This window comes from Octopus bimaculoides, chromosome 7, assembly GCF_001194135.2.
Source record: "Octopus bimaculoides isolate UCB-OBI-ISO-001 chromosome 7, ASM119413v2, whole genome shotgun sequence".
In the NCBI taxonomy this organism is placed as follows: domain Eukaryota; kingdom Metazoa; phylum Mollusca; class Cephalopoda; order Octopoda; family Octopodidae; genus Octopus; species Octopus bimaculoides.
Window position 1 is genome coordinate 42,814,560 of NC_068987.1, and position 19,100 is coordinate 42,833,659.

General features: G+C 38.6%; 1 protein-coding gene across 2 annotated transcripts in view; it reads left to right on the top strand.

The window, feature by feature from the left end:
- The window catches only part of LOC106870739 (DNA-directed RNA polymerase III subunit RPC1), a 212,730-nt gene that overhangs the window by 188,211 nt on the left and 5,419 nt on the right, over positions 1–19,100 (top strand). For both annotated transcript variants that reach the window (XM_052969556.1, XM_052969557.1), the window contains 5 exons: positions 7,966–8,082; positions 9,419–9,527; positions 13,054–13,226; positions 15,044–15,112; positions 16,436–16,499. In XM_052969556.1, the coding sequence (XP_052825516.1) occupies positions 7,966–8,082; positions 9,419–9,527; positions 13,054–13,226; positions 15,044–15,112; positions 16,436–16,499 (532 nt within the window). The remainder of the gene's footprint in view (positions 1–7,965; positions 8,083–9,418; positions 9,528–13,053; positions 13,227–15,043; positions 15,113–16,435; positions 16,500–19,100) is intronic.

The following is a 19,100-nucleotide window of genomic DNA, read 5'->3' on the forward strand; positions in this document are numbered from 1 at the left end:
CTCCTGCTAAAAGGGATTACTCTGCTATGTATAATCAGGGCAGCGCAAAAAGTTGTTTTGCACAAGCATTTCTATAGCCAATTGCACGGATGAAATTTACGTATGCTTAATAATTTTACGCAAAACAGCCTTCAGACTTTCCCTACTAATTTCATCGTCTTTTGAATTATGAACATATTTACATCATAAGGGTTTTTTCGTTGTAAGGCTTTCTTTTTTAGTTGATTTTCAGCTAGCAAGACTTATCGTAGATGGCATAATAAGTCACACCCGGACAAGGTCGGGTTATACTGCTAGTATCTTCTATAGTTACTCCTTCGTCTAGTTCTTTCTTAAATTCTGTTATTGAGTTTGCAGCATAATCTGGTGAGAACATCTTTTCAGCATTTTTTGATGAGTTACTATTCATTAATTGTAGCATTGTTGCTGTAATAGTAATTGTTGTTGTTGTTCTTTCAGTTGTTGTTGTTGCTAGGATTGATTTGTTTGACTAAAATTCTCCAAAGTAGTTCCCCAGTGTGTGAGAGAAAATCATGATGTCACTGGAGAGAAATGTGTCCACATGGATGATGGTTCACTTGCATTTAATGTTTCTGCAAAGCAAGAGGCTTAGAAACACCATTATGAAAGGCTGCTAAATGTAGAGAATGAATGGGAGAAGGAGAGCTTGCCAAATGTTGACCCAACTGAGGGACCAGCTATCCGAATTGATAGTGGCTTAGTAAATAAAGCAGTTAAGGACATGAAGACAAGGAAAGCACAGGCCCATCAGGAATCACTGCAGAGATGCTTAAAATATCTGGCAGTGTAGGTTATGGTTTAGTCACCCGTATTGTTAACCAAGTGGTACACGAAGGAGTCATACCCAATGGCTGGTGTAGCAGTACCATAGTCAACTGCTACAAAGGTAAAGGTGATGTGTTAGATAGAAATAATTACAGAGCTATCAAATTGTTTGATCAGGTGATGAAAGTCATGGAGAGGGTCATAGCCCAACAAATTAGGAAGTGAGTTAGTGTAGATGAGATGCAGTTTGGTTTTGTGCCAGGAAGAAGCACAATTGATGCTATATTTCTGGTAAGGCAGCTGCAGGAGAAATACATAGTCAAAGATAAACCTCTGTACCTGGCTTTTGTTGACACGGAGAAAGCCTTTGACAGGGTCCCCCGATCCCTTATCTGGTGGGCAGTGTGGAAACTAGGGATAGACAAGTGATTGGTGAGAGCTGTAGAGGGATGTTGTCAGTGAGGTGAGTATAGTGAAGAATTCACAGTACAAATAGGGGTTCACCAAGGATCAGTCCTCAGCCTCCTCTTGTTCATCATAGTCCTCCAGGCAATAACAGAGGAATTTAAGACAGGCTGCCCCTGGGAGCTCCTCTATGCTAATGACCTTGTTCTTATAGCTGAATCACTACCAGAGCTAGAAGAAGTTTCAAATGTGGAAGCAAGGTTTAGAATTAAAGGGCCTTAGAGTTAACCTAGCAAAAACCAAAGTCTTAGTAAGTAGGAAAGCAGACAAATCACAACCCCACTCAGGTAGATGGCCCTGCTTGATCTATAGGAAAGGCATAGGTAGAAATTCCATAAGATGCATCTGGTGTAAACTATAGAGTATAAAAAGTGCAGTAATATCAGAGGAAGGTTAACAGGAAAAATAGTTTTTATGTGTGGAAGGTGCATCGGTATGATTAACACTAAAAATGTACAGAAAATAGACTCCATCAAATGCCAGAGGGAAAAACTAAAAGTAGTTGATAGCTTCTGTTACCTGGGTGATCAAGTGAGTAGCGGGGATTGGATGCTCTGGAAGCATAGCTGCTAGAATAAGAATAAGTTGAGAAAAGTTCAAAGAGCTTCTACTTCTGTTGGTAACGAAGAGCCTCTCCCTCAGAGTGAAAGGCAGATTGTATGATGCCTGTGTGCAAATAGCCATGCTAAACAGCAGTGAAACATGGCCTGTGACTGCTGTGGACATGCGTAGGCTTCAAAAAAACGAAGCTAGTGTGCTTTGCTGGATGTGCAATGTCAGTGTGCATGCATGATAGAGTGTAAACATCTTGAGAGAAAAGTTGGGCATAAAAGGCATAAGATGTGGTGTGCAAGAGAGATGACTGCATTGGTATGGTCAGGTGATGCATATGAATGTGGACAGCTGTAAGAAGCAGTACCAGTGGAAGGAAGCTGTGGAAGAGGGAGACCCAGGAAGACATGGGATGAGGTAGTGAATCATGATCTTCAAACACTGGGCCTCATGGAGGCAATGACTAGCGCCCAAGACATTTGGCGACATGTTGTACTTGTAAAAATCCATCAAGCCAAGTGAAATCATAGTTGTGGCCATTGTTGGTGTCAGGTAACTAGCACTCCTGCTGGTGGCATGTAAAAAGCACCTTTTGAGTATTGGGACTCATGGAGGCAATGATAAATGATTGAGACCTTTGACAATATGCTGTACTTGAGAAGGAAGATCCATTAAACTGAGTGAAATCATAGTTGTGGCAGATACTGGTGTCACACAACTGACACTCATGCCGGTGGCATGTAAAAGCACCCATTACACTTGGAGTGCAATGGGTGTTAAAAAGGGCATCCAACTGTAGAAACCATGCCAGATCAGACCAGAATCTGGTTTGGCCCCTCAGCCTATTAGCCCTGGTCAAATCATCCAATCCATGCCAGCATGGACAGCGAACATTAAATTATGATGATGATGATGATGATGATGTATGTATGTATGTGTGTGTGTGTGTGTGTGTATCATCATTTAATGTCCATTGTCCATGCTGGCATGGGTTAGATGGTTTGACTGAACTGGCACGCTGGAAGGCTGCTCCAGGCTCCAGCCTGATTTGGCATGGTTTTCTATGGCTGGATGCCCTTACTAATTCCAACCACTCTGAGAGTGTAATAGGTGCTCTTATGTGCCACCAGCATGGGTGCCATTTGCGTGACACTGGTATCTGCCATAACTATGATTTTGCTTGGCTTGATGGGTCTTCTTCTCAAGCATGAAATAATGCCAAAGATCTTGGTCATTGCTTCTGTGAAGCCCAACACTCTGAAGGAGCTTGGCCACTTTGCCTCCATGAAGCCCAACACTCGAAAGGCGTTTGTTTTATGTTGTACTGTAAATGTGGGAGGTGTATGAGGTGGTATTGTCTCACTGTCTGTGTATGGTTGCTTAAGCCTGTCTATTGAGACAGTTACCTTTTTACCATTAATGTCTTTGGTATATAGTTTGTGTGCGACAGGATGCGATAGGGTCCTGTGTATGGAGGTGTGAGAGGGGTTTTCACAGCGTCATTTTGTAGAAACACATGGGTCCAAGAATCAATGTCTTTTAAAACTGATGCTTTAGTGGTTTGGTGTTGTGTTGACATGGATGGCATTTCTTGCATGTATTTGCGAAGTTTGTGTATGTACATAGTGGGGTCTTGTGTGGACAGATCCACTGGGGCCAACATCTGGCCTGGCAACGAAAGAGGTATGCCATAAACAAGTTCTGCAGGGGAATAACTGAGATCCTTCTTTATCGAAGCTCAACAGCCAAGAAGGACTATTGGAAGATATTCACTCCAACGCTGCCGATTTGGGTAAGCATGCAAAGCAGCTTTCATTTGACGGTAGAATCGTTCCACCATACTGTTGGATTGTGCATGGTAACTGGTGGTTCAAATCTGATGTGCACCTATGGTCTTCGTGAGCTCGTGGAAGAGTTGTGATTCAAACTGTTTTCCATGGTTGGTAGTGATGGTGCTAGGGACTCCGTACTGTGATATCCATCCTGTGAGAAAAGCTTTGGCAACAGATTCTGCTGTGATATCTACTAAAGGAATAGCTTCTGGCCAACGTGTGAAATGATCAATGCAGGTGAGCAGGTAGGTACATCCCTGGCTGACTGGCCAAGGTCTGACAGGGTTGATGTGTACATGGTTGAAATGCACATCTGTGCCAAGGGGTGCGCGGATGTGCCTATGCACCTTTGACTTCTGACAGGTGCTGGAAATGTTTGACTGCTAAATACATTGCTAACAGCCCCGCCCGAAAGTGTTGTAGCAAGTTTCAGCTGGTTTAAGCTGCTGAGAGAAAAAGGCAAGAGGCTGGAATTGTTGCTGGTGAAATTGTTGTAACACCGTGTCCATGGCAGTGTTGGATGCATCCATTACAAGGGATAGTTGAGTATCTGTGACAGGGTGGGCAAGAAGCGATGCCTGAGCGAGTTGCTGCTTTGCTGTGTTGAAGGAGTCGAGTTGGCTGGAGTCCAACGCTATCAGCTCATTCCTCTTTTTCCTATTCCAAAGGAGCATGTTTAGTGGATATAGGATTTCAGCTGAATGAGGAACAAAGTGCTGATAGATGTTAAATAGTCCCAAGAAATGTCGGAGCTGATGTAACGAGGTGGGTGGAGGTAAATCCTGCAATGCCTTCACCTTGTCAGGTAGTGGCGATATGCCTTTGGGGCTGATGACATGACCTAGGCTGGTCAAAGAAGATGCGCCAAAAACACATTTGGTAGGGTTGATCCACACTTGGTAAGTCTTGAACTGCTCGAACAGACGACATAAATGATAGAGATGTTCCTTGGGTGAGGCACTAGCTGTCAAGATCTCAGTGATGTATGCATAGACGAAGTCTAAGTCTCAGACAACTTCATCTATGAACCTTTAAAATGTGCTGGCTGAATTTTGTAAGCCAAATGGCACAGTTAGGAATTTGAAGGCGCTAAAAGAAGTGGTTATGGCAGTCTTTGGAATATCTTTTGGATTCACAGGAATCTGATGATATGCCTTAACCAAGCCCAGTCTGGTGAATACTCTGCAGTTGTGGGGAGATGACGCAAAATCCTGAATGTGGGGTATTGGGTACTTGTCTGGCAGTTTAATCTCCTGTAGTCACCAGTGGGCCGCCAGTCCCCGGAATGCTTTGGAACCATGTGCAAGGACAATGCCCAGGGGCTATTAGAGGGACAGATGATGCCTAACTGGAGCATGTGGTTAAATTCCACCTTGGCCATCTTTAGCTTCTCCAAGGAGAGGTGGTGAGGGCGAGAAAAAACCGGAGCACCTTTAGTTTCGATGAAATGGGTGATAGTGTGAGTTGGAGCAGCAGTAAAAAAATTTAGGTTAGTCAGCTCCGGATATGAGATTAAGAGTACATGGTATGGATTGTCGTGGCAGCAATGAAAAAGACTGTACCTAAGGCCACTGGGTTAGTGGCCTTTTACCTGGGATAGAAAGTTCTGTGGTTGTATCCCATAAGCACCAAGCGCATGTCCACAAGCAGGTGGAAGTGGTGCAAATAGTCTGCACCTAATACTGGGTAAGGGAGATCTGTGACTGTAAAAATTCACATGAAGTCACGTTGCAGATCTAAATCCAACGAAAGAGATATCTGGCCGAAAGTTGGAATCGGTGAATGGTTTACCGCCTGTAGAGTCACTGGTGAGAAAAAAGTACAGGGTTGGGTACATTTACATGCTGAAACTCCAAACTTGGCATGGTACCAGCATATGGATGAATCAGCAGAGGATGAGTGACAGCAAGGTGAGAAGGAGTGATCGAAAGAACGCTGTCTGGGTGAACATGACTTGGAAGTGAGAAAGAGCTGCACTTCTCTCATTAATTCAACTATCGTCTTTAGGATAGCAGCCAAAGCAAGGTTCTTATCACTGGAAACTGATGCTACTGGTGGGTGTGCAGAAGCATTCAGTAGTACTAGGGTAGGCTTGGTGGTGTTGCTGGTATACTTTATGATTCTGTTGGTGGTGGAGGCTATTTGCTTGGCGGGAGTCATCTCCACCATAGAGGCTAGGATGACCTGGACATTAGAGGGCAACTGGGAAAAAAACAGTTGTTTCAATAAAGCCCAATCAGCAGGTGCATTTTGGGCCAATTCCTTCATGCGGTGCAGAAGTTGGGAGGATTTATGGTTGCCCAAGTGCTTGTCATTGACGAGGGTTTGAAATTTTCTTTCTTCCGACAAGGATGTGTGTTGAAGAATCTCCTGCTTTATGCTCCTATACATGGCATCATGTGGGGAGTTATCAGGTCCCTCACAGTGGCTGTCAGGGATGGCAGTATTGCGCCAAGTAATATGTGGAGCTGTTGGGATTCGGAGGCAATATTGTTTGCGGCATATTTCGATTTGGTCTGTGCAAACCACACATGCATCACCCGTGAAGCAAAGTAAGGAACTGTTATTCATGGTGAAATGTGTAACAAAGATGTCAATTACTAGAGAAAAGTTTGTAAAATGGCATGTGCTGTTAGATGTAACAGATAGCTCAGGCAGATGTGTTGTGGGGTATTCAAAATTAGCGCACATGTGTAGCTTGAGAAATGGCGTCAAAGTTTGTGAAGAAAGACAAAATGGCGATGAGCCACATGGTGTATCAATTCACATGTACAAGAGAAAAAAATAGAACATTTGGCCATTTCTCCCCAATTTTTTTTTTTTTAAGCCCGACTCAGCTACAAGAACAAAAATGAATTATCTTTTGAGTGTCGACATCCTAGCAACAGATTGTTTGTATATGAAAATGTGTTGGTGTAAGTGCTGTGTATTTGTAAATGACTTTGGTGTGTGTTTCCTTAGTAACAAGCATTTTTCTTTGAACAAGGCATCTGACGAACCACTATATATATATATATATATATATATATATTTTATATTGGGGTCACCATTTTATAGTGGCTGTCATTGGCTGTTCAAGTGCGTGTTATTAAATGGAAAAACAGTTAGTATGAATCACCATAAGACATTTTTGTGTATAAATATATTGTTTATTCTGTGTTCACCTTTTGTGGTGGAAGTATGTAGTATGATACAAAAACATGTGTGTATGTTTGTATGTAAACAAAGAAAGTTTTGATTTTTTGATTTTCATTGAAAGAAGTAACAAATAATATTTGTGTTACAGTATGTATGCATGTGTGTGATGAGAACAGTCATTTTGAGAATGTGTGTGAGATAAAATATCTTCGTTTACGAACCATATATATTGTGTCAAGGTGAATGGACATGTGAGTCACATGTTGGAGATTGCGCATGGAGCTGTAGAGAAGACGTATCTTTGACTGAAGCTTGGCAGGAACTGGGGACATTTCTGCAGTGGGGCTCAGAACGAGGCTACTGTACCAAAGTGAGGCGAGTGTATCAAAGCGAGGCTAGACGCTTCATCGATATACTCATCTGCTGTGCAGGTCGACTCACATATTACTATGTAGCTTGTAGCTCTGCTACATGTGTGTGTGTGTGTGTGTATCTCTCTCTCTTTGTGTTTGCATTTGTTCCCCTTTCTCCACCATTTGACAACCAGTGTTGGTGTATTTATGTCCCTATAACTTATCAGTTTGGTGAAAAAGAGAATGATAGAATAGGTACCAGGTTTAAAAACAAAAAACAACTACTGGGGTTAATTCATTCAACTAAATTTCTTCAAGGCTGTGCCCTTGCATGGTTGTAGTCTAATGACTAAAATAAGTAAAAGATAAAAATATATATATATATATGTGTGTGTGTGTGTGTGTGTTCTCTATGTGGCTTGTGTGTTTTCTGTACTCTGGTTATTATTATTTTCTTGTCTACATTTTGTTTGCAATGTCCTGTGCCCAGATATGCATCTATATATACAGGTAGACGTAGGTATGCACATACCTGTACGTATATATGCATATACTCATTTATTATTTGTTTTATATATATATAACAATTATTATGTAAGCTAACTGATTTGATGGTGTGAGGTTACTGATGAGTTCACGTGACTGAAAGAAGTAGGCTGTAATGTCTAGTGGCAGCAGGAATTGTATACCCTGCCATTATTTGTGCATTAGGCAGGTCCAGGGTGGCATATTGGGGTTATCAGTGGTCAAAGGCTTGAAATTTGTTAATGACCTGTCTTATTGTTGCCACCAGAGCTAAGCTCAACTAATTTCATAAAATCTTTGCCAATATTTTCCAGCAAGTTCAGATTCACAGTGATTCTGTGATCACCATAGCTCCACAGGAAACATCCAAAAGTTCAATGTATTATGTAATGCAGCAACTGAAGAAAGAAATACCTGAAGTGATGATAAAAGTAAGTGGTTTCACAACTTGATCCTTGATTATTTTATAAAAGAAAAATTGTATTATTTTTACTGGGACAGCATTTGAAATACTGAGGTGGTATTAAGAAATACTGTGAAAATATGAATAAATACTGCATACAGTGGGATGTGTCTGAATAGATCCTGAAATACTTTACGGATCTCTTGATTTAAGTTATTTCACTGCAGATCTGCCCAAAATACATAGACCTATGATCGAAAGTGTTCCCACCAAGACAGCATTGCTATTTTTTCAAACATGGTGATTCTAGAACTGCATTATCTGGCATGTCCTTCCATTTTAAGACAGTAAGGTGTGATTTGTGGGATATATTTCTTCTATTTCTTGCAGGTTATGTTGAGCAACCATATAAAAGCTACCTTGCTGGTTTGTGGTTCTTCTTTGACTCATGTTAGTTTGTGTAATATTCTGTGATGAGCAGACGTCTTTCTCAACTAACAAAGTAAAATATTATTATCTATATATTATTAATTAGTTATTTAATTAGTCCAATCTTATACATGCTTGCATTTCAAGCAGTAGTTTGTTTCCAGTGTTCTTGATTGATTGCATGTTTTGTTTTTTTCCAGTTTATCAACAGCTTTCAGGTCTCCAGAAAAATTTGACACCATGTCATTTGTGGTTTTCCCTATCTTCTCATTCCTGTATTTTATATAAAGGTGGTGAGCTGGCAGAATTGTTAGCATGCCAGACAAAATGCTTAGCAGCATTTGTTCCAGCTTTACATTCCGAGTTCAAATTCTGCTGAGGTCAAGTTTGCCTTTCATCTTTTTAGGGTTGATAAAAAAAGTACCGTTCAAGTACTGCTGTTGATATAATCGAGTATCCCTCTTCCCATAATTTTCAGGCCTTGTGCCTCTAGTAGAAACCATTATTATTATTATTATTATGAAAACCATATAAATTATTGACATCCCACTGGACTGGTATTTTGCCTTTATTTCTGTTTATTTTTGATGTTTTCCATCCATACAAAATGCGAAAGTCCATGAATTCGGACATATTTTTACTTGTTGTTTTACATCCATAAATATATTGTCTAACTCTTGCCAACATGGAACATGGATGTGAAATAATGTGGGTAATCGTCATCATCATCACTTTAAACTGAAGTATTTCTGAACTGATTGAATTTTGAGCAAAGAAAATTCATCATTATATAATATTGTCTTTAATCTTTCAGGCTATGAAGAAATCACTGTATGATGGCTTTGTTGTAGGATGAATTCATATGTAATTAAATGAAACAAACAATCTCCACTTTTCAAAGCAATCTCTTTAATGTTGCTATTGTAATGTTGCAGGGAATTCCTTCAGTGACCCGGGCTGTTATTCATCAAGATGAAAAGAAAGCAAATCATTATAAACTCCTAGTTGAAGGTGACAATTTGAGAGCTGTCATGGCTACACGAGGTAAACTACTTTTCACAATTTAAAACCATTAATGATAAGAGAAAAGAAGTTATGAAAGTACAACATATATTATTATTGCTCTTAATCAGATGGCTAGAGGTGATTTAGTCACAGATGTTGCTGGTTGGAAAGTTAGGTATTTAAAAAGATCTCTTGACATTGATGGTAAAAGTGATAGTAGCATAGAGATGACAGTTGGATTTCTAGAGAATTTATTGTCATTTCTATGCATTTTATTATATTTATTTCAAATGTGAAAATCCATTTAGGAAATAAAAACAGTGTGTGTGTGTTTTATATGAATTAGTACAAATAATCCTTTCACAACTGCAGTGATTTGAGGCCGAAGTTTAAATCCTGCAAAGCAAATATATATATCTATACATATTATTTAACATCCATTTTCCATGCTGGCATGGGTAGGACAGTTCAACAAAAACTGGTGTACCAGAGGACTGCATCAAGCTCTAATGTCTGCTTTGGCATGGCTTCAATGACTGGATGCCCTTTCTAATACCAATCACTTTACAGAGTGTACTGGGTGCATTTTTCATGTGAAATTACCAAGTAACTTGCAAGACAAGGTCCCCTCAACTTGTGTGGTTATAGTACCGAGAGAGGTGTCTTTATGCCAGGTGTTAAATGTTCAGGTATGATAGAGAGCTGGTGTCTTGCTGTAGAGAGATACATGGCTTTCTCTAGAAAGAGAGAAAAGAGATGGTGAGTGTATATCCTCAGGATACAAAATGAAGAGAGAATAAGACTAGAAGATTGGCAAGGGTGGGTGGGTTGATAAGTTCATGTGAAAGTGAAAAGAGAATGACTGATAGTTAGAGAAGGGGATGGAGATGGATGTAGTGAATGGAGTACATGGGCAGAAGCATGGTCATTGGTGCACATCAGTTTGTGATGTGTATGAAGGAAATAGGTGTTGGTCAAGGAAGAGGAGAAGGTGATAAGTGATGATAATAGGGAGATGATATGAAGTGTAGGGGGATGAATAGTATCATGTACAGCACCTGAAGGAGTAGTGCTGTGGTTAGAAGAGTAATGGAGTGATAGGTGTGGGGGATGGTTTGACAGATTTGGTGCAGGGGTATAGACTTTAACAATATAATTTTAAGGTTTCATTTATCTGAGATGATTAGGACTTCTCAGGTATAGTGTATCACTAGTTATTCAATCTTTTGTTATCTCTATGAGGTTCTTCACCACTTCATCCCATCATCCCACAACCTCCTGGGTCTTCTACAGGTTCTATCCACTTTTAGCAATCAACACTTTATACAGTTCTCTTCATCCAGCTGTATCACATGACCATACCAGCACAGTCTTCTCTTTTGCACATCACATCTGATATCTCAATTTGCCTAATTTACACTCTATTTTTCTCTCAGCACATTTGTACTTTGCACATTGACTTTGCACAACTGGCAGAACATGATAGCTTCATTTCTTTCTAGTTTTCGTATTTGCAGCTTAAGTTTCACAATCATATAACATTATTATTTGTATATGGGCATCATGCTCTCTGTCTTTCATACTGAGAGAGAGGCCTTTTGTTACCAGTACAGATAATAGCACTCTGAACTTACTTGCTAACCAGTTATCTAAGCAACTATCCTTTTACTTACTGCTAATTAGGTCTCCGAGGTAACAAAAACTATCTATTACCTCCAGGGATCTTCCTGTGCATTCCCCAAAAATTTCTTTTTAGTGTGTTATAAGTGTTTACTGTTTCTACACATATGCCACAAAGTCTCCTTTCTCTGTTAATCTTCCTGTCATTCCACTGTACCTCTTATATGTCCATAGTTTGCACTGAGTACACTTTATGTAATTTCTACTTCCACCTTTTCTGCATATTTAGCATGGATTACTGCCTATCTGTTTTCCTGCTTACTGGAGTTTTAGTCTGTTAATTTTAAAGCCCTTTGATTCCTGGTTTTGCCTCAACACCTAGAATTTCTTTTCTGATTCTTCTAATTTTAGCTATAAAAACAAGGTGATCATCATAGCTCCCATGGGCAACCAGTCTTAAATTTGTCTGTTATGACCTGGAAGACTGTCATAAATAGGAGGAGGCTGATAACTGAGGCATGGTGAACTCCTACCTGCACACCAAATTTGTTGCTGTAATCATTGCTAACTCTCATCTTATTAACAACATCCCTCTACATGGCTTGAATGCCTCTGACAAGCCATTTATTTACTCCTAACTTTCACAACAATCATCAGATGAGAGTGAGTAAGTGATCTTGTCAAAGTCTTTCTCCAGGTCGAGAAATGCCAAGTAAATTAGCTCACTTTTACCTAAATACTTCTGATGAATTTCGAAACCACTTCCTTTCAAAATTCATCCCTCATTCTCAATATCATCCCTTCTTACCTAATTTTCTACTGATAACTTTTTCCAGTTATCTCTCCCTCTCCTCTGATATGCATCTCTGAGATACATCTTGTCTTTAACACCTCTCTTATCTCCTATCATTCTCATCACCCTTGTCATAGCAGCCATCAATAACCTCTCCAACCTTTGTCTTCTATTTATTAGGGTCACTCCAACCTCTGATCTCTATTACTGTACATCTCTCTCTTTGCGATTTACCTTTTCCCTATTCTCCCTCCCTGTACATCATCTCTATATTTTCTGATCTACCTACAGGCTCTTCCTGTACTGTGACTTATCTCCTCCTTCCTGAGCTACTCTGATCTTTACCCCCACCCCGCCCCATCTCTAACTATCTGTCACTCTGAACTTATCTATCCACTCACACCTCTCCATCTTCAGTTCATATTCTCTCTTATAGTCTGTTGACACTACCAGCATTGTCTTCTTTCTGTCTGTCTGTCATACTTTAGTCCTCAACATCTGACATAAAGCCACCTTTCCATCTCTACTGCTACCACACTCAGTTAAGGAGGCTTTTCTTTTCTTGTGATGTTATTTGGTGACCTTTGTAATACCATGAAAAAAGCAACCAGTAAACTCACATTAAGTGATTGTCATTAGGAAAGATATCCATCTGTAGAAACCATGTCAAAGCAGACATTAGAGCTTAGTGCAGTCCTCTGGCTCATTCGATCCTGTCAAACCACCCAATCCATCCCATCAATGGAGGACAGACATTAAAAAAAAGCAAAAATTGTAATGTGTGAAACAAAATAAATCAGGTATGAAACTGCACAAGTGCTAATTTGGTTACTGTATCTCATCTGCTAAGTGACCACATAGAAACATATTGGTTTGACCGATTTACTTTCTTTTTGGCTAGATGAAACTAGATCTGTAGTATTAAATGTCATCCTTAGTGAAATATTGGTGTGACTGCTGTGAGACATGAGCCACAGGCCAGTAGTCAAATACGTGAATATAACAAAGACATTCCATCTTCCTAAAGATGTCTTTTTAAATGAAGATCCTGACAATATTAGAAGTGACATTAATGAAGGTAATAATGTTGATGACAATATTAAAGTGGGGAATGATAATTCTTGTTTTGTTTTCTCTTATTTTCAAACGTAGGTGTCAATGGAAGCTTATCAACTTCCAACAATACATGTGAAGTAGAAAAGACTTTAGGTATTGAGGCTGCTCGCACTACAATAATTGAAGAGATTGTCTACACCATGGTCAACCATGGCATGAGTATTGATATCCGACATGTGATGCTTCTTGCTGACCTGATGACTTGCAGAGTAAGTGGCTTCTCGTTTCTTCAATGGAATGCTTCCTCCTTTTTTTCAATCTTTTTTTAAAAACAATAACTTCATTTTTCTATAATGAAACATTTTTCTTATTCACAGTTGATAATTTGATTCTGTTGCGATTCTGGCCCTGTGTAAAAAATTTTAATCTTGCTTCAATCTTGTCGTTAAGCAAGGTAAATAACTCTGTGTTAATTTGGCTGAGTAACAATAAAAGGTTCTACTTTGAGCAGTCAAGTCTAAAAACGTTTCACACTGCAAAATCACCCTACTTTGTGTAACATTAAAAAATGTATCTAAAATAACCAAAGAGAGTGATCTACCCAGTTAAATTTATATCTTCAGTCATTATATTGTGCTTGGGAGCAAGGTAGATAACTCTCTCTGACTCAGTGTTTGCCTAACAAAAACACGTTCGACTTTTGGTGAACAATGAAGGAAGAATTCCAGCTCTAAAAACGTTGATTCCAACAAAATCACCTCTGCTGTATGTAGCTTTGAGAAAATGTGTATGCATGCATAAAGAACAATCATTTAAAGATAGCGATCTTTCCAGCTGATATCAACAATAATGAAAATGTTTTTAATTTGAAACAAATTTTTGCTGTATATTTTGTGTATGAGAAATCCAAACATTTCAAATTGCTCTTTTATATTTGAAATGTTTGTACATCCAGTTTTCCATGATTGTATTGCTGGATAGTTCTCAGACTATTGATGTTTGAACTGTTGGAATGTATATTTTACAACAGTTATCATTTACCTCCCTTCTTTAAATATGTTAACACTAACTTAAATATCAAAGAATAATGTGTTCTTGGAATATTTCTATTTTCCACCATGACTGCAAATGTATATTTAATTTGTGATTCTCTTATCAATACTTTTACAAGCATGGGAAAAACTGAAACTTTACTGAGAAGCCCAGAAGCCCTACTAAGACTGAAATTTGTGTAGCTGGCTCCCTCATTTCCTGAAATAATATTAGTCAATGACTAATATTGACTTTCCTTCACATAATGTTGTCTACTTTGCTTTTTGATGGTCCCTGAATTAAATATGTTAACACAAACTCGACTGTTTCAGTCATAACGTTTATGTTTGTCCTTTAATTAGGTTGACCTCCCATTATCTTTATTTTTGCGATAGGTAAAGACATAACTGTGTGATTAAGTAACTTGCTTTCCAATTATGTAGATTTAGGTCCAGCCCCACTGTGCAGCACCTAGGTCAAGTGTCTCTTTCAGTCTTGTGAGTGGTTTCAGTTGACAGAAACTGAAGAAACCTGTTTTACATATATATATATATATGAGTGTGCATATGTGTTTGTCACAATGTCACATGACAAGCAGATGATGATATTCATTTCCAGTCTTCTGTGAAGAAGGTATCAAGCCAAGAGGAAATATTAGTTAACTTGGAAACAGGTGAGGGTTGGCAACAGGAAGAAATTCTGCTTCAAGGAATTCCATCTTTTCATTCTTGCATTGAAAGGTGGACTTTAAAACAATGATGATAATGATGATTTTGACATGTTAGCAGGATTTTTACAGGTTTGAACATTTGCTTATTGTTGGAGAAGATATTTTAGAATTTAGATATTTTTTCTATTACTAACCACTCAGTTGTAATTATATGAATAATACTTGTTAATAATTTATTGTGGGAAGTATCGGGCCTTGTTTATTTCTACAAGAGCAGTATTATTTATGGAGTAATTTTTGTGTTTTTCTTGATTTGTCTTTGGTATATTTTTTTAAGTCTTTCTATTATATTTCATATTGTATTTTTTTTAAAAACCTAACTAGGGTGAAGTACTTGGTATCACAAGATTTGGATTAAGCAAGATGAAAGAAAGTGTCCTAATGCTTGCTTCTGTAAGTTTAAAATTTCTGTTTCTATTAAGAATTGTGAGTTTTGAAAAGTAATTGTATTTGTAAAACCTTTGGAAGCATGTGATTTGTGGAACTTGCAAATATTTTATTGAATGTATATATGTATATCCATCTATCCATCTATCCATGCATGCATGCACGCGCACACACACACACACACACACACACACACACTATTGGCCTTGTGATTAAAAAGTTCATTTCCTAAACACATTGTTTCAGCTTCAGGCTTACTGTGTGTCACCTTGACAAAAAGCATTGTGAATAAATTTGGTAGACAGCAACTAAAAAAAGCTGGTCATATAAATCTGTGTGTGTGTGTGAATCTTTGACTTGATATCACAAGATAGTTATAAATGAATGTCACCATCATACAAGAAGTGTCTCTCATTTTCAGTCTTCTGTTGAAGCATGTTTGACTGTGGGGAATTATTACCTTGCTTGGCATCAGAAACAGATGAAGGTTGGTAACAGGAAGGGCATCTGGAGCTGTAGTAAATCTGCCTCGATAAATTCCATCTGACTCGTACAAGCATAGGAGAGTGAATGTTAAAATGATGATGGCACAGTGGGTTTTGTACTGGTTCTGCCAACCAAATTCATTCACAAAGCATTTATTGGGCTGGGGGAATACATCAAGACACTTGACCAAAGGTGCCACACAGTGGGACCAAACTTGGAATTACACGGTTGTAAAACAAGCTTCTTAACCACACAACTATGCATTGAGGTATTGTGTGGTCATGTAATATTTTCACTATTCACTAGGTCTTTACCCATTACTATGCTGCCAATGAAAATATTTGTTAATCATGCACGTACCTTTTTATAGTAGACTGTTATATAGTGAAAGCTTCGTTACTTACTATGCTGACAACACTCTACTTATCTAGCTATCTTTCACACACACACACACACACACATACACACACACACACACACATACACACACACACTCTCTCTCTCTCTCACTGTATTTCTCTTTCAGTAACAACCTTCTTTTTTTTTTTTATGTTGAGTGGAAGGACGTTCATGGTAAACCAGCTGTTTACTCTCATTGTTAATTTTGTTACACAAACATGAATGTCACAAGCACTCATTTTCCTTTCCTGAGACCTGAGATCAAGCTAAAGCTAATTTCTAGTTCTTTTAAGTGAATGATTATTTCAACATAATTGTTTCCATATCACCTTCCTTCTGCTGGAGGCTTTATAAACAAAAACAAAATGTAAATTTTTCAGTTGTGTGTGTGTGTGTGTGTGCTTATGAAACAATAACTTTGAGTTTGTTTTTGTTCTTTTCTAGTTTGAAAAAACTGCTGATCATCTATTTGAAGCAGCTTTCCATGGACAAAAAGATGCCATCACAGGTTAGTTCTTGCCTTTTTTGTTGAACCTGATGTACTAGACACCTGCACAACTACAAACCTTTAATTAATCACATTTAAACCTCATCCTTAAATTGATGGGAGATTTTTTGTCACATTCAGCACTGTGCTGGGAATAGTTAAAGGCCTATGAAAATGAATTTTATGAGATAATATAATACAGCTTATTATATTCTTTTCTACTCTAAGCACAAGGCCCAACATTTTGGGGGAGGGGGTCAGTTGATTAGATTGACTCCAGTATGCAACTGGTACTTAATTTATCGATCCCGAAAGGATGAAAGGCAATTTGAATTCAGAACATAAAGATAAGCAAAACGCTGCTAAGCATTTCGCAGAAACACCAATAATCTTGGTCCTTTGACAGCTCCACTGTGTGGCTCATTCCCATATCTTCCTGGATTTTCCTCTTCCTTAAGTTATATATAAGTCAAAAGTCTATAATTCATAAGTATGCCAGGCAAAATGCTTAATGGCATTTTGCCCATCTTAACATTCTGAGTTCAAATTCTGCTGAGGTTGGCTTTGCTTTTCAACTTTTCAGGGTCGATAAATGAAGTACCAGTGAAACATTGGAGTTGATTGACATGATTGACTAGTCCCCTCCCCCAAAATTTCAGGCCTTGTGCCTTCAGTAGAAAGGATTATTATTATCATTAATAATAATAATGTGGTGAGCTGGCAGAATTGTTAGCACACTGGGAAAAATGCTTAGTGACATGTTTATGTTCTGTATTCAAATTCCACCAAGGTTGACTGTCTTTGCCTTTCATCCTTCTAGGGTTGATAAAATAAGTACTAACTGAGAACTAGGGTTGATATAATTAATTTACCCCCTCCTCTGCAGTTACTGGCCTTGTACCAAAAATTTGAAACTATTATTATTTTTTAAATCATTAACTTACTGGGAAAAATGCTTAGTGTTATATTGTCTGTCTTTACCTTCTGAATTCAAATTCCACTGAGGTTGACTTTGCTGTTCATCTTTTGTGGGTTGATAAAATAAGTACCAGTGGAGCACTGGGGTCAATGTAATCAGCTAGCCCCTTCCCCAAAATTTCAGGTTTTGTGCCTATGGTAGAAAGGATTTATTATTATTATTCATGGTATGCACAAATGTGTTGCACTTAGAGTCAATGTCCTTGACACTGGGCCACAGCCAGTTTCCTTATATACCAAGAACCTTTCTTACAATCATTGCTGTTCTCGATAGAGCAGATTTCTGTAGTTACAGCAATCTCAATAAGGAAACTACCAAGTCTGCTGGTGGTGGTACCTAGAACACCTATAGCTACTGGGATTACTTTTGTAGAAACCCTCCATAGTCATTGCATTTGACTACTACATTCATGTCTGCAGATATAGCCACATCTATGATGATGCACTTTTTTTCCCTTGTCCAGATCAATAATATCTGGTTGCATTGCTTGAAGTTTATGAACAGTTTGTACAGTAAAGTCCCATAAGACCTGAAACGGACTGTTTTCTGTTACACTCTCTAGTTGATGTTAGTATCATTTTCTGCCTGTTTCAAATCCTTTTGCCCTAGTATTTTCCCAGTGTATGTCTTGGTCTCTCAGCTGTGTCTGCATCTTTTTTCCTTCTGTGACAAAGGACTACAGGAGCTTATATGCATAACAGATTCTACATTCTCATCACATACTCTGCACTTAGCACTTTTAACATGGGTTGCCCAGCTGGAGAGCTGCCTAGACTCCATTTGTCTGTTTTGGCATGGTTTCTATGGCTGGATGCCTTTGTTAATGCCAACCACTTTATAGAGGGTACTGGATGCTTTTATGTGACACCAGCACAGGTGCTTTACTTGTGTGGAACCTCAGGCAAGTGTCTTCTACTATAGCCCTAGGCCAACCAAAGACTAATGAATGGATTTGGAAGACAGAAACTAAAAGAAGCTAGTCAGATATATGTCTAATTTCCCATTTACTTTGCTTTTGTCTAACTTCTCTTTGCAGTATCCTTTCTGTTCAATCCTTAATACATACATGTAGTGCAACGTACACCCTGTTTGTTTACTGGATTGTAAAAAATATTCCTTCAATATTCTTGTTCCACTCTTAATTCTATCTCTACTCTTTCTCTATCTCCTTCCATCTCTACTCTTACTCTATCTCTTTCTCCACTCTTACTCTTTCCACCCTTGCTTGCCTCCCTTGCACCTTTCTCTTCTCTCTCTATCTCCCCTTCATACTCTCTCTCTCCCCATCTACTCTTACTGTCTCTTTCTCCATTCTTACCCTCTCATTCTGCCCTCGCTTGCCTACCATGTGACTGATGTCCCGCAAAGGCAAGAGCTGGCGGCCAAGGCAGACTGTCACCACACCCATGCACATTTTTTTTTTTTTCCTACAGAAAACTATGTTTCTGGTTACAGAGATTCTGAATCTGTAAAAAAATTGGCATTTCAAAATTACAATTTTACCACCCCATCCGCCCCCACCCCCAATTTCCTCATTTCTTTTTTCAGAACTTCTTTTGGTGAAATACGAGGAAAAATATGGAGATTATGATTCTGAAAAAAAGAATTTTTTTTTTAATTTTCAATTTTTCAAGAAAAAAATA